The following is a 23,600-nucleotide window of genomic DNA, read 5'->3' on the forward strand; positions in this document are numbered from 1 at the left end:
CAGCAGCAGCCCGAGAGAGCTGGCTGTGTGCTGCTCAGTGCGAGGTGAGCAGCTCTAGCCAACAGCTACATGCGCCCTGTGGCTGGCTGGCTCCTGCTGCTGGGAGCTGCTCCTCCCAGCCTGGGGAAAAACCCCATAAGGTGGGACGTCATTTCAGAAGCTACTTAAAACATACATTTATATGGAGCCATCCCCAAGCCTCCGGATGCCCGAGGTTGCTGTGGATATGACAAACACACCCTGGTGTTTCAGGTGGGTCCATCCCAGCTGAGGCTCAGCCCTCAGCCCATCCCTGCCAGCTGGCTCCTCCTGCCCAGCACAGCACGGAGGTCCTGCAGGGCTGGGGCTGAACCTCCAGGCATGTGTGTTTGCAGTAGGAAGCCTGGCCACAAACGCCCTTTGTAAACAAGCGTGCTCATTTTGCAGCGCTGGTAGAGCTCTTCCGTGGGGATTTCCACTGCAAGGCAGCTTTCTGACACAGCACAGATCTGCTTTATTTCCTCTGGGACCTCCATGCTCGCATGAAGGTGTAAATCCAGCTTTACGGTCCTGATCTCAAACGCTCCCATCTGGCACTCCTGTCCTCATCATCACCAACAGCAGTTCTGCACCACGGCTGCACCCTGCAGTGTTTGTACACCTGCAGCCTCAGCAACAGCTTTCCATCTCCCACATGGAACCAACAGCCACCAAATCCCTCCACAGTGCACACAAACACCAGCAAGTCGGCTCCTTCATACTCTGCAACCCTCACACTGCAAGCCAGCAGGAGATGTTTAAGGAAAGGGTGTTCCACCACACAAGTTCACCACTTCTCCATCCCACCTGCTGCAGCAGTGCCCCAGCACACCGCAGCCCTGCAGACAAGCACGGCAGGCACCCACACCTTGCCACTCTCCTGTAGCAAGATAAAATACCTGAAAACAAGTCTCTGAAGAGAACATTACACAGCCAAGTCTCATGAAGCTGGCCTGTCAGAGAGCAGCAGAGCATGCCTGTGCACAGAGCCCACTGGAAATGCAGGACCCATGCTTCCACAGATTACTTTTTTTTTTTTTACTGCTATATAAACAAACAAAACCACCAGAGTGGTTTCACAAACACACTCATCTGTTGTTTTAATAAGACAGGCTCCAATGACAGAATTGAGCAGAACAGGTCTTCTGACCTGGAGGCAAGTTTGAAAAGCTGTCAGTAGACAGCAATGCACAAGAAAAAGGCAGTGGCTGTGACAACAGCTTCATCTTATGCCTCCTGCGTTCGAGTCAGTCTTCTACTCAGACGTATCCCATTAAAGAAAGCACTCAGAGCTAAACAGATAGACTGCATGAGAACCTAGTCCGAACATGAAGTCTGCAAAGAAAGTAGCTGTGCAGCATTCAACACAGAGCTCTTATCCACACTGCGAGGCACAAAGGCTCCAGTGCCCTCCTACAGCCCCACCAACAGCCATTCATCAACTGCTGCTGCTTTTAATTCAGGTTGTTCAGGAAACTTTCAAACTGCACCAGCTAGCAAAGGAAAGGAGAGATGCGTATTTGGCGTTTTGTCTACGAAGTGACTTATTTCAGGATGTGTACAGACAGGTGGAAAAAGGACTCAGAACTCAGGGTAAGCAGTAAATCCTTAAGTGAGATGCTGTAAAATGAGATATGCCTATATTTCACCTAAGATTTTGTTTCCTAAAGATATTCCAGGAAAAAAAGAAACCAACATAGATCAGTTTAATAGGTCTGCGCTGATTTCATCTGCAACACAGTCCGTGCACTTAATCACTATTTCTCAGAACTGGATGCATGGTGGGAATCGAACTTCTTTGTGGAAACAGGTGTGAGTGTTTGTGAGAGCTGCGCTCGGCTCTGCCTCGCTCCTGTTATAAATAGAATGCAGCCTTCGTTAAAGCCTCTCTTCATTAAAACACTTCAGTTGTGGGATCTATTTTGTGCCACTTGAAGCCTGAATTTAACATACAAAAACCCATTTTTTTCTTCTATAATACACTTTACACAGTTGCTGAAAAGAGACTGCTTGCATAACAGGCATTATGCAATTTCACAAATAAATAATATCCTTGCAGGGGGGAAGATTACAAAGTCCTCCAGATTTTCAAGGCTACAGATTTGGCTTCAACAAGTAGAGTCCATAAGAAGCACATGTCATCCGCAATCCTCCTGGGTGCCCACACCCAGAGATCCCATCAGGGACAGTGCCCCGCTGGGCGCAAACAAAGCAGCCCAGCAGAACACTACTTGCCACCACTGCTCTGTCTCTCAAGAACACAAAGGAAGTTGACACCAGCTAAAATACTCTGGCACGGATACAGCTGTATTTTTAAAGCTATTCTTTGGGTTGATTTACTACTACTGCTAAGATGGTTTTATTATATCAATAAGAAGAGATCAGAAAGAAAAAAAGACAAAACAGAAAAGCAACTTACTAGCCATCTTCGCCTCTGAGAGCTATTGCCAGGACAAGCATAGCATGATATCCTGAGTGAGAAAGGAGGCCCATGCAAACTGGTTCAGGTGCTGGAGCCTGGGGAGACCTCCACACAAAGCTTCAGCTCTGGAGCACAGAGGGATGCGGAGCTGTGCAGGGCAGCATCCATCCTGCCAGCAGCACAGAAACTACACTTCCACAGCTGAGCTCATCAGTCATGTGCCAAACACAAGCTGCATTTATCTCCTCCAAACAGCAGACTTCTTAATTATCCAAGGTCAGTGGCAGTGAATATTGAACAAACTGACACAGGGAACCCACGCAGACCCAGAACTGGAGGGCAGCAATGCTGCATCTCAATACTAAGTGGCTCTTTTAAGACATGGGAATTACTTTCTAAATAATCAATCAATACATTTGTTAAGGTGCCAATTTTAGAAACCTGTATCAAGTTACACACCAGGATAATTATTTTCTTTTTTAATTAACTAATATTTGGAGTACAGTACGAGGCTTTAGACAACTAAAGTAAGCAAATGGCACAATTACACCAACCTTTTATCAGACTCCTTCAGCATTACAGCAGCAGCTCTGCATTCTGATCACTGCGTCCTCAGGACATTCACATTTGAGCTTGTCACAGAACAGCAGCTACTGGGGAAATCTCAAAGACCATTTCAGTTTCCCCAAAACACAAGTGGTGAGATGCTGTCAGAGCTTAACTAGCAATGTATAACACAAAGGCGTTGCACAATTTCCCTGAAATTTCTATTCAAAAGAGCAACTACAGAAACGCTCAGCCTCAGCCTGAAGAGTTGTTTCATGTAGTACCCCTCTTTACACAATAAAGGAAAACTTCTGCAACATAAAGGCAAACAACAGATCCAAACCAAGCAGGATTCTTGGTCCTGTGCTGATGAGAAGGGCAGTAGGGAGGAGAAAGGGAAGGGCACCAAGAGGAGCTGCCCCACGGCCTGGATGGCACCAGCCAGCAGCCATACCCTGTCCAAGCAGCTCAGCCTCCTGACCAGTCACTGCAGTGCCTCTGTGTGCCACCGAGTCCTTGTCCCTTCACACAGCAGTGCAGTGGCCTCACTCACTGCCTCTTCCTGCAGCTGGCAGAGCTGAGCATCACACAGGTGGGACCACCTCCCACCCACGAAGGAGCACACCGCCATTCATATATGCTGTACACCCAAACCCAGTGGGCATCACTCCATCCCTCCCTCTGGGGCCAGAGCAGCCATCAGACCAACCCCAGCACATCCTAGAGCAGTCCCATGTAAAGCCCCACACACCTTTCTTAAGTGTGTGCGTCTTACCTCCAGTGTGCCACACTAAGGAGGAAAAAACACATCGCTATGAGTTCATCCACTAACACAGCAAAGATCTCTTCCTGAAAGTTATCTCCAAATGAGCATGAAAGAAATAGAAAATGGTCTATTTTGCTCCCTCTCAAGGCTCAATAAGGCTTCAGCCCATCAGACCTCCCCTGCCCAGAGCTTCATCTGCGCCCTTTCCCCCCTCACTCCCAGCACCAACCTCCCTTGCAAGCCCCAACACAATTCCGCATGCATTATTTATCCCTCTTGCTAAGTCATGCAGTGGGATAATTACTTAACTATTGTAATGCTATTTTGCAATGGCTGTACTCTATTATTCTAATTGATTTTCATGGGATTGCTTTTGCTGCATGTTTTGAGCTCAAGAACTTACATTCTGCAGAATAAGAAGTTCAGTTTTACACTCACGTCCGTGAGCTGAAAAATCAGTACTGAATTTTTAGGAGAATATCAATGTCTTTTTAGTAAAAGCAATGTCAGTATATTGCTCCCGTTTTTGTTCTCCCTTCTAACCACCACAGAAGACATGGGATGTTTTTTCAGAAATCTAGTGAAACAAAGTTATCCATCAACTCATACAGCTATTAATCAGAAAAGTTTCTCCTTGCAAGAGGATTTCATTGGAGTTCAGCACAACATTTGTATTCACCAATGAAAACTTTAAGCCAAAACACATCTGCAGATCTCACTTAATTTAGCACACTCAATTTCACTAAGATAAATGCTCAGTTTCAGCCTGGGAGAATTCTTACAGTAAAGAACTGATTTTCTTCAGTGTTTTCCATATACTCAACGCAATATAAGCTACACACCAGAGTAGCCCAAGTAAAGATTATTTAAGCCTCTTTATCCCCAGGATATTCTCCAGGCTGTACATGATTCAAGCGGTACTTGTAAAAGTTTTGTGAAGAGATGAATGGAATTTCAAAAAACACCACAGTCCCAGCAGCTCAGGACAGGTAAGGAAACAACTTCTGCCTTGAGCAAGAAATTATTCTAAGAGGAGCCTTACTTGAGCTGCTGAAGATAAAATTCACCTGCCAGCTCCATGAGCAAAGGCACAGACACAGCTCAGCAGAAGGATCATCATCTTTTTGGTCCACATGAGCAATAGGAGGAAGAGGACAACTGTATTTGTACACTAACACCAAAACCAAGAACTTCTCTCAGTTGGCAGCAGAAAGAATACACTTTGGACAGATGGGACTCATTAAGAATTATGGCCCTGCAATATTTCATGAATATATTGGACTGAGCATTTTGTTTCTTCCCAGGAAGTAACAAGTGGTTTGGCCTTGGTTTGATTACCATCTCTGACATATATATAAATGATTAAATGATAAAATCCCAAGTTTCACCAGTCTCAGCACTGTTCAAACTTGATAGGATAGAGAGATAACCAAGGCAATGAGAAATCCAAAGAGGTTCTTTACTTAACAGAATTTGTCCCTGCAGCTTCATTTAGGGCTTCATACAACACAATTCATTCCTTTTAAATAGATTTTTAAAAAAAGAAAAAAAAAAAAAAAGAAAAAATGCTCCTGGAACAAAGCAAGACCACAAAAGTTACCTTCAGTTTAACGCCAGCTTACTCCCTATCTTCGCAGGAATCAGCCTCAGAGATCTGATCCTGCTCTTGCAATTGCCAGCAAAGTGCTGCCCTGCAGCCCCTGGACATGATTCAGGGGAGCATGATGCAAACAACAGAAGGTCACCGTCTCCGTGTGTCACCTACCTGTTGAACCACCATGACATTTCAACGCTCTCACATTCAGAAATACAGTCACCAACTGCTATTAAACTAATTTCTTACAGCAGCATTCCACATCCCCACATCCGTGCCTAAAAAGGCATTTCCTTATGCTGTGCGCTTTCGTGTAACAAAACACAACAAGGAAACCACACTGCTCATGCCCCTGGCAGGCTTTTAGAAATGAGCAAGTGCTACATGCTACCCCTCAGGAAAAGACAGAGAACTGGTACAGAAACACAGCAAGTCCCTTATTGTGCATTGTTTTCTGTGCCTTGCTCGACACCCAGGCACCTGGCATGCACTTGGATGTTCTACAAAGTCAGCAGTGCAGAGTGGTATCTGCTGGTTAATGCGTAACTGGAAAAAAACGTCACCCTCTTCACACAGGTCAGGAAGCTGTTGTTTGTGATGCAGTTTCACTATCACTTTGAATGCTGGCTGAGTAATAGCAGACTCAGCACAGCCGTGTAAATTCCCACTGTGTTTCAACCCGGAGATACAACTGAGGAATCGAGAGGAGGCACTCCTAGGTCTGAACTTCTGCATGTAAATGCGATCCCATCTCACAGAGGTCTTTCAAGCTGTAATTATAAATAAATGAGCTAATGAACCTGCAGATATCCCAGCTGGTGCTCTGGCATTGCCACCTATCCCCACACACAGCCCCCAACTTCAAGGACCACCAGAACACCCATCTGAATGCAGGGATTCTCCTGACCTTGTGAATGAAGCAACTTGCAACTAACTTGAGTCACATCCGGCAACAAGTGCTTCCAATTAATGATTCTTAATTGCTCCCAGAGTACTATGTTCCCACACCCATGCTGAAGAGCATTCCTCACTGCTGTCCCACATTTGAAACCACGTGCAGCTCTAACAACCCTATGCCTTCAGTAACACAGCTGTGCCATACCAGCTGAATTCTCCAAAAATTAACTTAGACCCCCCACAAGCCGTACATATTCCGTCCCTCTGAGCAATGCTTCTCAATACCACTGCCAGACATGGTGACACTGTCACCAGAGGCCCAGGAAAGCCCAGCCTACTCCCTGCTGCAGAGTGCAGATACATGCAGGTACTCCTTGCAGCCTGGCACGCCATAGGAACACACAAGCTGTATAGAGAGGAAGAAATAGATAAGGGCGTATCCTTCCCACAGCAGAATTCATTCCTCATGGTGCTTTAGGGATGAATTTCTTTACTGAGAATGGGAGAATCCCACCCAAGGATTTTTCCCAGAGACATTTTGGCATTTCTAAAGACCAAAAACAACCACTGGAAAAACTGCCAACAATTTGAGCCATATATCATAATAAGACTTAATAAATAACGGGAGAGCAGCTTTTAGGAGTGCAGCTCTGTCCCCCAAAGCTCTATGCCCATTCCCATTGCAGCTGCCTGAACACACTGCCCATTTCTCCCTGGTGTCACATGGCTGGTCCATGCTAGGGATGCTGACAATTTCACACTGTAACTCCATGTGCAGCAGAACACACAATATTTAATTGAATCATAACATACCTTTCTCACTGACAACAGCAGTCTCACTGCAGAATCTGTAACCCAGGTAAATTAGCCCCACTTTATTTCCTTGTTACAATGAGGCAATGAGACACTTCTAGATGTCCTTGCTCTTTCAGTACTTCACTTCCCCGACAACAGCAGAACCCTACTCCAGCAGCTCCTTAGCAATGGATGGAGCACCTAGCACAGGCATAAATTCCCTGGGCAAGCTCAAGCAGACAGCAAATACAACCAGGCAGACTAAAGAATGGAGTTTGAGGACATTCAGCATACTCGTTCCCTAAAGGTGACTCCCAGCTTCTTTTACATACGCTCAGATTGCCCCAGTGCCAAATCCCCACTGGCACCTGCAAACAGAATTGTAGAACCATTAAAGCTGGCCAAGCCCACCATCACCATGCCCTCAGTGCACGTTTTCTGGACACCCCCAGGAATGGTGCCTCCACCACCTGGGTGAAGTGAGAGATGTCACACATCCTTCTGTGTATTTCTCCACCACATCCAGAATACCATGGGAAAAAAAAGAAAAAAGAAAGGAGGAATCCTCTTCAATTAACAGCTTCCCCACAAACCCTGCAGCGCTCTGGCCATCTTCCTCACACAGCACTTCTGCATCCTTCATCCACCTCTGTGATTTGGCTGTGTTAAATTGCACATGAATTACCCAGACATCGTTCCACCCGCACAAAAATAATTTAGCTCAGGAAAAGTATTTCAAGATTATAATCAGTCTCACGTTTGTCTACTCAACAATATAAATCTGAAGTAGGCAGCTTTATCTCAGTGAGATATTTTGTCTCACTTAGCACCTCTGTGTGTTACAGACAATCCATCATCACTCAGAGATCCCAAAGAGCACTCTGCTTCGGGAAACACGTCCAAACATTTACTCCTTGTTTATCCCTAAACAGAACCCAAAACTGGCTTGTTTTACTGCCTCTGGATTTGAAGACAACCAACCAGAGAAGATCCTAAAGCTGGAGTTTCTGCAGCTTCCGGACACACTCAGACATTAAGCTGCAGATAGGTTTTTTTTTTTTTGGAAGTTTGCACCTCCACATAGCAAGTGACATAAAGCATACGCTGTGCTTGCTTAAATATGGCACATCTCAGCTCTCAGCAAATTGCTGCAAAGTGTGGGCTCGGGACGTACAGCCGTCAGAAAGCTAAAATCAATTTAAAAATCAGAAGGCTTCTGCAGCACACAGCCACACGTGTTTCTGTGCGAAAGCAAGCACGGGCTGCTCCACAACCCCAAGGCAGCCCCTTGAGCCAGGCAATGCTCTTCTCACAGCCACTCACCTGCTTTCAGGATCCATGCTTCAAGTCCGTGCCCTCCTTCCCACGCTCTTCCAGCAGGGCCTAATGCTACAAAATAAGCTGGGTCCCACATGTACCCCTCTGCTGTGAGCAGCAATGCCTTATGGCCGAGCTACTCAGCATCACACCACTTCCAATGCTAAGCTGACAGTGATTTGTTAGCATCCCAATTAGTGCTCTGCTACAAAGAACACGCTCCTAATTAGCAGCTGGCTTATGGGAAGAAAGACACCAAGGGTTTGGCCGTACCTCCAGATGTAACTAGGAGTTTAAATGGATTCGTGGCTGACAGGAAGGAAAGCAAAGTATCTAGCACGTGGAACCTCCAAGAGGAACTTGCACATACAGAACATGGGCACTGTCACCTTACTTCTGTAATCTGACGTCTGCTTACAGTATGAATGCAATTTTCAATATTTGCAGTCTTTCTTTTTTTTTGAAACAGTGTCTTCAGTTAAAAGGCACGAGGCAGCAAATAAGAGCAATGTGCCCTCACCTGTCTGAAATATGCACGCTGTGGAAATGCTCCTAAGCCCTCCTGCAAGATCACCTCCCTCTGGAAATGCCCAGATTTCTCCTTCTGCCTTGGGAGGAGGGCAGTGCAAAGAGATGAAAAGCACAGCCGCAGGACGCAGCCACATCTATAGTGTGTGTGAATCTGATTTCAGGTCAGAGCTGTGTTACGAAACTCCGGCGCACCTTGCAAGTGACCTACATTGTGGAACTGAAACCCACTAACCTACAGAACTACGTGAAAGCCCACAAAATAGGTCAGTGGGTTTCCTGGTAGGAAGGTTCACACAGACACAAAGGCCTGCACGTAATGGAGAACACAGAGCACGTCCTCTGCCCAGCTAACACAGGAGCACGCTGCCAAGTCTACTTCTCACCACACTGTCATATTTGTGTGCAGGCAACAACTACTTTGATTCTTACCAATGGAAGCCACTGCCTGGCCTTCCAAGTCTGGCAGCAGGGAGAAGAAGAGCAGCACTGCAGCAAGAGAACACCAACAGCAAAGCTGTGCAGTTCCCACTCCTAAAGGGGAGTGGACACCTGATTCATAGCCTGCAGCCAACTAGCCTGGAGTTATGGCAGAGGCATCCAAGCACAAAAGCTGGAGTGAGCCAACCAAAATAACTCATCTAGCCCTCAGCACATTGCCTGACACCTTTCATCCCTCAGGGGCTGTGGGTCACATGCATTGTTTGCACAGATCTAATAATTCAGCCCCAATAGAGCTCCACAGCTCCGAGGGTTGCTGGGAACATTAACACGCAGCACAGGACAGTAAGTCAAGATCTTGCACGAGTCAAAGGTGTCCACAGAGAACTGCTCTTTGTATCCACCACTTCCTCAGAGCAATCTTGTACAAAAGCTTTTCTATTTCCAGTTCAGACAAGGCTCCATGTGCTTGATGAAGCCACACCGGGGCACAAAACCTACACACTGAACTTGCAGATGTACAGCCCTTCCACGGGCAGCTGACAGTAGTTTGAAACAATCCTCTCAATATAAGACAGGCATGCAGGGAGTCACCCTGCATTCTTCTGCCTACAAGCCATCCATGCTGACCTACAGAGAAGGAGCCCAGTGTCCCAGGGAGCCCAGCAGTAACAGAGCTGCGTGCTCTCTCCTCCTACATGCACATGCATGCTTTGACTTGGATTCCTGTCTCCAAAAAAAGCAGCCTATAGAGTAAGGAGAAAATAAATAATACCCACACTGGGTGTTATCAGTGGCAGATTAACATGCTCAGTGCTGCAGTTTATCAATCAGACCTTTATGCCATCACCAGCAGAAATTAGGGGTAGATCTTTAAACCCTCCAGTATGCCATCATTTAACCCAAACAGGCATTCCACGTGAAAGCTATAATACACTTTATCCACATTAAACACTTTACTACACTGTTAAATATGCTTTTTTCCTTCCCTAATACAAAAGCATCACAATGGATGTAGTTAAAATTCCTCACTAGGATCCTTGAGGAGCAAAAGTGGTAGAAGAATAGTGAGCCCCAGCAGCTAACACAGAGCCTATGGCATTTGTCACCTACCACACTTCAGGTACCCAAATTTGAAGGCTATAGCTCAGTGCTATCCCAAGATGCTACACATTAATAGAGGATCCTCCCTGCATGGAATGAACCCAGAGGTGTTGAAGCCCAGGAGAAAAAATCCGGGATCGGAGTAACCAGATCATTAATGCCAGAGCCAAACACCAGCAAAGAGCAAATCAGGACATGGCTCTCACTCCTTCCCAGCTGCCAAAGCACAGGAGCCTGATCCTATGCCAGTTTTGTGCTTGCACCAGGATGACAGATAATAGATGATCTGCAGCTGAAGAGCTTCATCCGCCCAGACAGAGCCTAACAGACCAACTCTAGGCTGGTTAAAACAGCAGCTGAATCTGTACCAGTAACAGTTTATAACTGATGCTGGCTGATGCACTTGAAGTGCAACAACATAAGTCACGAAGTCAAGCGGTGTATCACCAAACCACAGCCTGAGAACTCAGGTCTTGCTGTGAACAATCAGCATTTTCTGCTTGTAAAATGCTAGATTCGCAGAAGGCTCCTCCTATTTTTAGCTCCCACACCACAGAGGGTTTGCCAAACCTAGTAAAAGTGCTCTTCAACTACACATTCAGAAAGTAACAGCCAATCAGTTTCAGACAGTGCTGGTAAATAAGATACAAGAAAACTGGGGTCTGAAGAACTCCTTGCACATGGACAAACACTTACCAAACACATATTGTTAATTCCAGCAACTGAACTGACCGAGGCAGAACTATGCTGTTCTCACTCCTACCAGCAGACAGCTCCTGAGGGGACACGTCTCCAGACCCACAAGGTGCAGGGACATCCCAGGGCTCACACAGACCCCATTGGCTGCCACTGAACTTCAGCCATGGCTGCACAAGCAGAGATGATTTCACTACAGTCCTAAGCAGCCAGTTAGCAAAGTTAATATTCTAGAGCAGAAGCACTGAGTTCCCCTCCCCGACAGCTTTTTTCCACAAGAGGCAGATACTCAATTTTCATAGAGAATAACCCACTTAAAAGGCCAGACGTGATGACAAAATAAAGCCCACCCTAACGTGGGTGAAAGATATTTAACATTAAAGGACTGAATGAAAACCACTTTGTTTCTAACCTACGCCACAGCTACACACCAGCAAGCATTTTTAAAAGAGCAGCCCTGCTAATAGGCAGCAAATAAGCAGGGCTGCAGTATCAGTCCTGCAGAGGTCGGGATCAGAAGCGATTCCTCATTCCAGGAATAGCAGGGCTATCTGATGTCTATTCTGGTCAGCCCAGCCCGGGTACAGAGCGAGAGAGCACAGCAGTGACTTATGTCCTGCAAGGTATGAGCACAGCTACTGCAGGCACGCAAAGCAAGCTCCTGGAGAAGTGATGGGGCATGAAGGCCAGCATCCAGACACTTGTTCCACAGAGGACAAAATTCATTTTAAAGTTGTACTGAATAGGTTCAGCTTGGCCTTCCAAAACCTAGGATGGCTGAAGAATGAAAATCCAATGGTGTAAGCTACTTGAGTGCTCCGCAATGAAATGTATGTTTTCCCCAAACCATGTGCTTTGAGTATACACAGATACTAGCAATATGCACACAGGAACACTTAATACTAAACGCATGCCTTCCAGAGGACATTGACACTGCAACTTGTCTTTCTATTAAAGTCTTTTTTTTTTTTTTTTTTTAAATTGGAAGTCAGACATCTAATTGCTGCTTGCACATCTTCAGGTGATGATTTTCAGAGCATTTCTCTATAATCAAGGCACATTTGCAATAAAGGACACAAAGTTCAGATAGTGAAAGCACTTATCTTAAAGTTAGACAAATAGGAACATCAGAGCAGCTTTCACCTCCGCTGCTGCTACGTTTACCAAAAGGAAAACTTCAGAAAACAGTAACTTTCTCTGTGAAATACAGGGACATCCTACTCTGCAGCAAAGCCTTAAAGTCACACCTGGAGAAGAGGCAGCCCCAAGAAGTGCAGAGGAACATGACATACCCGAACCAACAGAGAAAGAATGGGGGAGTGAAAATGTTGTGATGCCTCACACAGGGACATACAGCTCCCCTTAACAGGGAATACAAGGCCAAACACAGCCTAACGTTCTCAGGAAATCCAAAGTAAACTTTCCTTCCATGCTGAAGAGGGAATGGGTATTGGAAGGGAATGTGTGTTAGTGGAGCAGAGCTCCCAGCAGCAGTTTAAATTCCATCCCTCTGCATTCAGGAGCAGACAGCCTCCAGCAGAGCAACCACCCGAGCAGCACAGCACACACGTGGGAGCGGTGACAGCAGCAGCTCCTGAGCCACTGCACCAATGCAGAAACCTCCAGGAAAGAAAATGATTGCAAAGCCCAGCAAGCACGTTGCCATTACTCATTCCCAAGCCAGCCAATTAAACTGTCACCTCACTGAACTGGATGCTGTGGCGCTGAACACAGCTTGCATCTTTGCTGCTGTTCTCACAGAAGGAACACTTCAGAAAAAGTCAGTGTGCTCCACACTCAACATACCTGCCAGAGTGAAGTTTAACCATAAAAAGCAGGAACAGAGTTGGGGAAAGTGAGTCAGTGACAACCTATATCAAAATCCAATACTCAAGTAAATACTACAGGTTTAGTATGATGTTTGCACAACTGCTCTGCATTTTCTTACTGTAATTAAAGCTCCTTTTCTGAGATCCTATGGAAAGGGGATAGTTGGAGCAGAGGAAGTCCAACTCGTCAAGGCTGCCAGCCCCCCTCTCTCACATGCCACAGCAATCAGATCAAGCCTGAGAACACAGACACAGTAAGAATTAGCTAACAGCGAGCTAGTTCTCAGGTAGGAGAACATTTGTCAGCCAAAATTCTACAGCAAAGAACTGATTCTATGGGGGAGGAACATATCAGATCTTCGTAGAAATGCTGTGCATCCTGTAATTTCCCACTAAGATCTGATGAAAACAAGTTGCCTCATCACATCTATGATGCTCTTCTTTCACTTGAGTTTTTTAGAAAGTGCATTTGGTAAGTTTCTGATAAATCCTATCAAAGTCAGCCTTCATGATGCAAGGCAGTTTCAGATGGGGATAAGTGTCACCAACTTGTCAAATTACAACTCAGAAGTCAAGCTCATCGTGTTTCAGGTAATAAATTATCAATCACAACTCACAAGGTTTCCTTACATCAGTCATTCATTTAAAAAATCCTGATGAATTTCCCAGCCATCGACTTGTTCATCACACACAGTAACAGTCAGAGCAGAACCACAACAAAGTGCTCTGACCCCCACCCTTCCCATCATACAACTGAATGTTGTGAGTGAACTTGGTATTTATTCATAAATGACATAAATATGCAAGAAGGCATCATGGTCCATTGAGTATTTAAAAGACTTTCTCAAATTGTACAAACAAAAGCAATTTAGAAAGTGGCAAAAATGAAAAGAAAGCTGATGAATTAAAATTAGAAGCCATTCATAAGTGTCTATAAAAAAAGCTAAACAGACACAGCACTGCAGACCCGTGGATCACATCTGCAAGCAAGGCTGTAGTTGTTAACATGAACCATGAATTGCTTTCCCTCTGAAGAGCCCTTTAGAAGACAAAACCTTCTTACTATCTCAACAAACCTTTTGAAATTTCTCATTTAAAAAGGAGAAAAAAAATAAAGCTTTTGCTCTCCAAACAAGCATCAGTATGGTGGCCAAACAAAAACGGTCCGGTATGATACCAGCCACGCTCCATGTGGACTCCCACATCTCATTAGGACTCCCCTCCTACAAACACTCTGCACATGCTCCACGTTATGCTGTGAGTGCTCTCGGTGACTGCAGGGCTCCACGCTGCGCTGGAGCAGCACAGTTTGTACCAGAAGCTGCAGGACCAACGTGTTTTACCTGCATCAAGGTAAAGCCAAGAGAAGAGAAACCCACAGCACTCAAGCATGCTTTGAAGGTTCAGCTGCATGACAAAACAAGATTGAACAAAGCTAGAGAAGAATCAGATCTATGCATGTACAGAGTGCTGCTGTCCCGAGAGCTGGACTGCATTCAACGACATGAAACAACTTTAAAGTTTGGCATCTCAGCATATTTTTGTAAAAAGTAGGGCTACCTGTAATCTGTGCACAGTGAATACCACATCCTATGACTGTAACTTAGAGAGCTTCAATGGCCCAAAAGCACACTCCCTGTAAAAAACACTGCCACCTCCTACTGCTTAAAGCACAGGCAAACAACAACCAACAACACCGTGAGTTCCTTTGTCGATCCCATCCAGACACCCAACTCACAAGAACAGCCTGCCTGTGGCAGCACCACAACACACTGCTTCATCCTAAGAAGGAAAAGAACGATGCTTCCCACAAGGCACATCTAACAGACCACTGCCTTGATGGAGGGAGCAGTAACGTGAACCAAATATGGGACATGCACATTTAAGAAAAGGAAATCAGGAGACAACACTGTACAACAAAGCAGACGAAGAGCACCACGTGCCTGTTTTAGCACCAACTGGTCCTTCTAGAACAAACTTTTTGAACCAACTAACTGGAAGAGTACAATCTGGGGGGTTTGGGAGTTAAATTAACCACTCCATGTCAGCTTCACAACCGCACAAAGTTACTGAGCAGAAGGCAGTCAGAGAGCTGACAGTTCAAGTGCTCCGAAACAAACTCCATCCCCACGACAACCAATCCGTTCCAGGCGACAACAGGCAGAGATCAACATCTCAGGGTGGGAGACATCTCCAGTCCCAGCTGCTGCCCTCCTCAACTCCTGGTTATTGTCACTCCAGCACAACACACAGGTACATCTTCCCCAAAAGCCATCTGCTCTAAAACACCATCTGAGCACTCCCGGCTGCCTGCAGAGCTTTAAGAGCTCTTTCTCAAAACAGCAACAGAAAAGCAGAGAACAAAAAGATTCAGGTCGCTGCCACAGCCACGGAACATGCTTCCTGGGGCTAATTAAGCGCTTGAAAGAGAATTTTTAAAAACCACACTATTTCAAATGGGGACAGCTGGAGCACATGGCAGGGGGGGTTGCACATAACCGGGATCAGGGAGCAGCAAAACCAACCGCTCTGTGCGATGAAACACATCCGGAGAGGTGCGGCATACCTGGTCGAGGTGCCTTTCCGGACATCGCAGATGCTGCATTTGAAGGCTTCAGCACTGTTCCTGAAGGTGCACACGCTACAATCCCAAAAGCCTTCGTCGGCCGCAGGTTTGGCTTGCCTCTTCGGCCTGGAGGAGGGAGGGAGAAGCGTTGTGTGTGTGTGTGCGTGTGTGTGTATGCGTGCGTTTGGGGAGGAGGAGAAAAGCAGCGGGAGGAGGAGAGAGAGAGAGGAGGAGGAGAGAAAGAAAACACACACATTAGAAACCATATTACAGAGCCCTGAAAACCCAGCGCTTTCTCCGCTCGCCCCGCCGCTCCCCAGCGCGGCCCGAGCCCGGAGCCGCGGCTCCGCTCCGCTCCCCGGGATGGCCGCACCGCGCTGCCCCGGCCCCGCCGGGAGGGCCGCCCCGAGCCCCGGGGCGGGGGCAGCGGCGAGCGGGGGCCGTCTCCCCCTCGCCCTCCTTTTTCGGAGGGGCGGCGTGGCGGAGAGTTGGAAGGCCGGGAGGCGTGTTCGGCGCCCGCCCGCCGCCTCCACCTTGTTAAATCTCCCTTTGTCTGGGAGAAGTGAGTGTGCGGGGCGGGAGTGCGTGTGCGAGCCGAGCCGCCATGGCTGCTGCTCTCACACCAGATCAGCCCGGCACCGGCGGGGAGAGCCGCGCACACTTCTCCTCCTTCTCCTCCTCCTCCTCCCCCCGCTCCGCGCTCCCTCCATCTTAGCCGCCTCCCGCCCGAGTCCCGCACCTGGCGCCGAGGCGAGGCCGGGCCGCCCCTCCCGCACTCCCTCCCTCCCTCCATCTTAGGGCGCCCCTCCGCCGCCGCTCCCCCCGCCCCACGCGCCCGCAGCGCGGGGCCTACAGCCGCCATCCCCGCGCACGGCAGCGCCGGGCCGGGCTGCCTCGCCGCCTCCCCCCCCGCGCTCCCTCCATCTTAGGCGCCGCTCCCCGCCCGCCCCCGCGCCCCCCAGCTCACCTGGTCGGGCTCTTCTTGTCGCCCATGACCATGGATCGGGGCCGCCCCTGCCCTGCGCACAAAGAAAGCCGCGAGGGAGGAGGGCGGGCGGAGGGGAGGGGGGAGAGAGGGGGACGGGGCTGCCTCCGGCCGGCGGGCTCCGGCTGCCGCTCACCCCCGCGCCGCCGCCGCTCCTGCCGCTGCCAGGCTCCGCTCCAGACTAGCAGCGCAGCGCAGCCCGGCGCCCTCCCTCCTCCTCCGCCTCCTCCTCCTCCCCGCGCCGCTCCGGCGGGCGGAGCTCTCCGCCGCGCCGCGGCCAATGGTGGCGGCCCCGCCGCCGGCCCTGAGCGGGGAGCGCCCCCCGCGCCGCGGCCGCCCCGACGGGTTCCCCCCGCCCTCCCAGCCCCGCGGTCCGGCCCTGCCCCGCCGGAGCCCCCCGGCGCGCTCCGCCCGTCGCCCCCTCGCAGCGCACCGCGGGAGGAGGGACGGCTTTCTCGCGGGCGGAGGCGACCCCTTCCCTTCCCCCTCGCCGGGCTCCTGCGGGAGGGGCGGCCCCGGAGGCCCCGCTCGCCTCGCGGAGGTGCGGGGGGCGGCGGCGGACTGGCAGAGGAGCTGCGGTGCCCGCTCCGAGCGGGGGGGGGAGCGCCGCTGCTTCGCGAGCGCTTCACGAAGTGCCCTCGCGAGTTGGCTTTTCTCCTCGGGTCGAGCCGCCGGCCCTGCGCAGAGACGGCTCTGAGTTAAAGTCTTCTGACAGCGCGTCCGTAATCCGTCAGCGGCATCCTCGTGGATCCGGTGCCGATCCGTACGCGCGCTCCGACTGAAGCAAAACTCCTGAGGTGGCAGTGAGTGGCGCTGCCCAAAGCAGCTCCGAGCCCCCGGCCTGCTGTGGTGGTCGGGCCGCACTCCTCCTCGAGCAGTAGGTTTCGTCCCACCCCAGCGCCCACCGAGTCCCCCTCCGATGTAAGGGCTGCACGGAGCCCTCTCCCTGCCAGTTCTTGAGCGGTACAGCAAGAAGCAGGCATCCTCCGAGGGCAGAGCTAAGGTTGTGTAATTATCACAAGTAGGAAGTGTCATTTTCCCATTGCATCTGCTGTTTTCCAAACATCTTTGCTCTTTTAGAAGATAGCATCAGTGTTTGCTATGGGGACGTGTGTGGGAACAGGCGCCCGGCGGTGTGTGCAAGGCACGGCGGCCTTTGTGTGATTGCAGCCAGGGCTTCCACCGCAGCGCTGTTACAGACAACAGCAACGTGTTTGGGGACAACATCAGCAAAGGAGAGCACACATAGGCAGAAAGTGCTGAAACTTTGGCTTGGGAGCAGCCCAACTCCGTTTGCTGTCGCAGCCATTTGCCGTCCCTCTGCGTTTGACAAAATGGCACAACAAAATGGCACTTTCTCTGTGGTACTGACAGAGCCAGCGGTTTTCTGAGCCCTCACAACTGCAGGAGGACCGTCCCTACTCCCGCTTCCTACTGCAGCTCAGGGAACAGGTCTGGTCTTAACTGCAGCACACACCTCCCCCTGTGCAGAGGTGCACCCCTCTGGCAGCCCCGCAGCCTGGCACCATCTCCTGAACCCCGTGCTGAGAGCATGGGGGTATTTCCATGCACCTGGACCACTGGTAGAAATGGATACGAAAACAAAGCGGGACGCTACGCGCACGGCCAAAGTCAGTATTTGTGCGTAGGGTTCAATGCCAAATATAAATATTAACTCAAGCCCTTCGGCCCCGTTAGCTGCTGCAGTAAAGATGCATTTTTGTAATTTTGCATCAGAGCTGCGTAACTTCTCAGAAGTGACTGCTGTCCTCAGGAGCCCAAACTCTAACCACTTGTAAATGACTTCTCTGTGGATTTAATGGGGAATGTGTTACCCAGGAATGGGGCTCAGCACATAGGGGTTTCTATGAGTTTCTGAGCGCTGGTAGCACCAGAAGCGATGCTGCTGCTCTCCAGGGCAGGAAGGCTGCGTCTCACCACATGATTAGCACCTTTTAGTGGAAGTGGGTGGAAAGAGAAGTTAGCAATTAAGGGTAGGCACCGGGAACAATCTGCACAGACCCTATTAGCGGCAGCCATTCACTTTGCAGCATCCAACACATCCTGCTGAGGGGCGAAGCATTGGTTTCCAAGCTGAGAAGATATTGAGGGGTGGAAGAAAAAGGCTATGTGAGAGCTGACGGACTTCACACAAAGCAGAGCAAGGTTTGCCACAAGAGCATCCTTGGCAGAGGAAGCAGGCGCTGTACGCTGGAAGTCTTCGCCGCAGACCAGAACAGCCAAGCAGAGGGCAGGCAGTGGCCAGAAGCACGGTGGCCAACTGGCCGCACCCCGCACTGCTTCCAGCACAGTTCAGCTGCCGCCGGCTCTCAGGTGCCGCTGCCAGCAAGCAGGCAGGAGGAAACTGCTCTTGGAAATCTCACTTAGCGCTTGACAGGATCCTTAAAAATGTGGCCCAGGCTGAGTCCATAAGCTTTTGGGGAAAGCGTTGTGTGAGGAATTGTGTAAACACAGAACTCGCTAATGGATAGCCCTGGTGCACCGCTGAGATTTATGCGCGCTGCTGCAAAGCGTACCGAGCTAACAAGTGTGTTGGGTTAATAAAGAGACACGGAGAGACTTTGCTGATAATTGTGAGGGAGAAACAAGAGATAAGGAAGAGTTCCTGCGCAGTGTGCATTTTCCAGACTTCAGTAAGGACACTGATAGCTGTCAGTCGGTGTATTTTTAGCTGAGCTGAGAGCACGGGCAGGGGATGAAGTGAGGAGCTCAGCCAGGCTGGAGGAAGGTCCTTGGCAGAGCTCCTCCAAGAAAACTGCCTTGGGATGAGCATGACTTATCTTTTCAGTAGTGACCCTATTAGGAAAATGAGGGGTTGTATAACAACCCAAAGATGTGAAGCAGATGTCGCATCTGAAGCAAAGAATAACTTTGAGATAAAGTGAAATGAGGCGAAATGCAGCATTAGCTGACGTAGGCGGTTGGGTGCCGATAATAAAACTTTCTGACTTCTCCTTGGTTTGGCACACAGGAGGCAAAGACTTATCTCAGCTGGGATGGGAGGCAATAACCTCATGTTGCACCACAAGAGGTTCAGGTTGGATATTAGGAGAAATTAATTCTCAGTAGGAGCAGTCAGGCAGCGGCACAGCCGCCCAGGGAGGTGGTGGTGTCACTGTGTCCCAGAGCTGAGGAGAAGTGGCACTGAGGGGCATGGTCAGTGGGCACTGTGGGAATGGCTTGGGGTTGGACTCAGGGATCTTAGATGTCTCTTCCCACCTTGACAATTCTATAATTCATCTGCCATGAGTGTGATCTAGCTTCTGGAAAGGCAAATGTCAAGCAGAGGGGTCCAAAATTCCAGCAGAGACAGAGGGAAACAGCAAGTGGCATTGCACAACCCATAGGCAAGATCTTATTGGAACTGCCATTCTCCATGTTCTCCAGGCAGTTCTCCAGTTGAAGACAGAATGCATTTGGGCTGGAACAGGCACAAAGGAGAGCTTTTAGGATGGTCAGAGGGGTAGAGAGCCTATTTAACAGAAGTCTCTGTAAGAATGACTTGCACAACCTGGGAAACAAAGGCTGAGGGGGGTATGGCTGCACTCTGAAAGCACACCAGGGATTGGGGTTGGATACAGAATGTCAGAGCAATAAAAGAGCTAACAGACAAGAAAGAAGAGCACAGCCGAGTTGTGCTGGCCATGTGGTCTGGAAATCCAACATCTGCTTCTAACCTTCAGAGGAAACAGCCTTGCAATTGGAGGAGAGAAGCAGGAGGTGTCAGGATGGACCTCGAGTGCCTGCAGAGGAAGTTGCACAGTGGAGTGGCCACCATGGCTCCCCCTGCCCTGTGTCTTCCTGGGCTCAGCCCTGAGGTCAGTGTCCCACAGAACACACACATCTCCCTGCTCACCCCCAGCACCGTCTGAGCTCCTCTGGCTGCTTTCTAGCACATCTCCCCTGGAGGGGGAGGATAAAGGGGAGGAGAACTCTAGAAGTGGATTTCTCAGATACCCAGGGATTTCTGACTTGCTTCTAAATTTGGTGTATGTTCTTTGCCATCCCAGAAAACTTAAAACTTCCTCTGTTCAGCAAATAAGGGTCTTTTAAAAGTTCTCCTTTAATATATATCATCTATTTATAGATGGTCTTTCATGGGTTCTTTGGGAAATAGTTTTAGAACTGAATTAACAAGTGATCAAATGCTGACTATCAGGGACTTCAAACGGCAAGCCAAAAACTTTCTATCAGAAACAGCCTGCCGAAGAGCGACTCAGGAGAAAAAGGATCTGAAAGATGAGGAGCAATGTGCAAGCACAAGTCAGTGCCAAGAATCCCCCGGACTGCAAACCCTTGAAATGCCAGAAGGCTGGAGCAGAAAGCAGCCCAGAAAGGTAGAGAGGCACACAAAGCTGAGTGTGCAACAGTGTTAAATACAAAACTCTGCCGAGAGAAAAGAAAGGCAACAGAAAGCAGAGGCACAGCTCAGCATCCTGCACACTGCACTCCACTGATAGCGAAGGCTGCGCAATTTAAATCTGTAATCCCTTCCCAAGCAAAGAGGCTTTTGCAACAGCACAATCTGGATGTCACGGGCATATGAATAGGCATCTTGGGACTGCTCTGGAGAGCAGAGGTCAAAGTTTAGTGATGTATGTAGTTGTCTGCCTAATGGGTCTTATTGATTATTATCCATAGAAACAAGCATCATCACCAAATCTGCCTCCCCCCTTTGTGCTAGATGCTGGCAGCCAAGAAAAAGCACCTTGATATTCCAGCCCCACGCAGCACGCAGAGCACTGAGGCTTCAGGCAGGGGAGAACACCGTGCTGCTGAGACACAGGCAGTGGGAAACAGGGAATACATCTGTGCAGCATCTGCATAGCAATGATACCTGCAAGCATAATGTCAAAAAAAATCACGTTTAATAAAATAATAAATAAATAAATAATAAAACAGGAAAGAACGGGAGAAAATAACAAGTCACCTTTGGAAATCAGTAACTTAAATAACTTCTGTGTTGTGGAAGAGGCTGCAAAATCCCAGTCTGGAGAGATCCAAATCCTTATTTGTCCAACAACAAAGCTATCTTAAATATTGCAGTGAGATTGTCAGATCTGTGATACAAAATGGTGATAAATAGATGGGTATCTTCACAGTTCTGTTGTGGAAATAGAAAAACTGCTGCAAAAATGGAACCAAAAGCACTGATGCCATTTTTTCTCATTTTTGTGACAGTGCAGTGGTTGCCAGCCATCCCACTCTGGGCACTGGGAACCCCTTGGATGGAGGCAAAGCTGGCGAAGAACCACGGGCAAGGTGGTTATCAGGAAATGTCCTCAGCTCGCAGGACTAAGCTGGGAGATGCATGCTCACATGGGAAATTTGGGTCCTTCCAGCCCTGGCTGCACCCTCTGGTGTCTATGGCTGCACCCTGCTGGCTCCTACAGCAGAGCTGAGGCATTTTGGGAGGCAGGACCCATTCTGCCCAGCCCACACTGAGTCCTGCCCGGCCCTCAGGCTGCAGATCTTTTGCCAAAAAGGAATCTGTGTGCAGGAGGCATCTTCCCCAGCAGAACCACGTCCCAGCCCTCCTCCTGCGGTCAGTGAGCTCATACGAGCCTTGTGTGTCTGGGTTAGCATAGAACATAGTCATCCATTTGCATGTCCTCATGGAAACGTTGGGTCTTCCCACCTGAGAAATAAGAAAAACACAAGGGTATAAAGCAAAGCACAGACTGTGCCATCTGTTCTGAGGCCAGAGCACACATCAGAGCACAGTAACCACATTTACTGCATGGAGCCACAACACAACACCAGACCCTGCCAGGGACATCATTACTGAGCACACAGCCGGGTGACAGCACCAGGCACATCTCCTGCTCCATTTCCTTACAGGTACAGTAACAGCCCTGGCTCTGCAAAGGGAAACCCATGGTGCTGCACTCATGCAGCTGGCATTAAGATACCAGCATCTGGTGTGAGCACAGCTCCACAGGGCTCACTGAAGAACAAAACAAGACCCTCTTTTCTTCTCGAGTACAGCTGAACCTCTCCCTCCCATCTCCTCAACACACGCCAGAAAAGAAGCACGAGGGGCTGCGGCTGTGTGACCGACTCACAGCTCTCACACTGTGCAGCGCAGCTCCTGCACCTGGGTCTGAGAGGGGCTGCTCTCCAAAAAGGAAAACAGAAAAGAGGAAAAAAAACCCTTGAACACTTCGTGGCAAACTCCTTCAAAAGAAAACTTGCTTCGAGCCAAAAAGCATTTGCCAAGTTTCAGCTAAATGTAAGTTTTCACAATGCTGTAATAAACAGCTCAGGATGGGGGTTTCCAGATGAGAATGCTGAGACAACTTTGTTCCAACCAATTAAAAGAACGTGTGTGTGTATATATATATGTATAGATCTAAAAATCAAACTACCCATGGAGACATTTCATGGTGTTTTTCTTACATATGTATGTATATATACACACACACAAACATAAAGACAAAAACAAACAAACAAAACCCCAGCTGGTGGCAATGGCACTGCCCAGAAACGTCCTCAGGCTGGCAGAGCTCCTGCAGTGCTCAGGTGCCAATGGTTTTCCTTGCCCTCGTGCACAAGGTGGGACACGCAGAGCTTTGGGTGCACAGCAGTGCTCTCAGGGCCGTGTCTGCCTGCTGGCTTAGCAGACAGCTGCCCCTTTCTTTTGGATTGTACAGAAAGGACCTTTTTGAAATCTTACACTGAGAGTTTCCCTTTCTGCTTCCAAGTGACCGCCTTGCTCACATCTGAGGGAAACCAAATGGGAGCATGGTTAAAGCAACCCGGGCTGTGGGCAGCAGGCAGACGGCTGGGTAGGGCTACAGCCACACTGCAAGGTGCGGCCTCGCCAGGGGAACTGCTATTAGCTATTCCACCTAATTAGATCATTAAATTAATTATGTAATTAACCAGGATTGTTGTTAGACAAAGGCAGGTAGAGCCTCAGAGGTGATAAGGAAGATACCAGGGCAAGGTTGTGCTGTGATTTGTATTGATTTCTTTAACCGTTCCCTTGGTTCCCACATCTGTTTACCCTCATCTTGTTCCTCCAGGATTGTTTAAAGGTGATTAAAGCAGGAGGGGGGCGGAGGGAGTACTT

At 49.0% G+C, this 23,600-nt stretch overlaps 1 protein-coding gene across 1 annotated transcript in view; it reads right to left on the bottom strand.

The window, feature by feature from the left end:
• Window positions 1-16,634, bottom strand: part of RYBP (RING1 and YY1 binding protein) — a 34,252-nt gene extending 17,618 nt beyond the window's left edge. Inside the window, exons 1-2 of the mRNA XM_031605804.2 lie at window positions 16,487-16,634; window positions 15,520-15,645 (exon numbers count right to left, since the gene is read on the bottom strand). Of these exons, the coding sequence (XP_031461664.1) occupies window positions 15,520-15,645; window positions 16,487-16,518 (158 nt within the window). The 5' untranslated portion in view covers window positions 16,519-16,634. The remainder of the gene's footprint in view (window positions 1-15,519; window positions 15,646-16,486) is intronic.
• Window positions 16,635-23,600: the final 6,966 nt, after the last annotated feature.

The sequence above is a fragment of the Phasianus colchicus genome, chromosome 11, assembly GCF_987193195.1.
Source record: "Phasianus colchicus chromosome 11, bPhaCol1.hap1.1, whole genome shotgun sequence".
Taxonomy (NCBI): Eukaryota; Metazoa; Chordata; class Aves; order Galliformes; family Phasianidae; genus Phasianus; species Phasianus colchicus.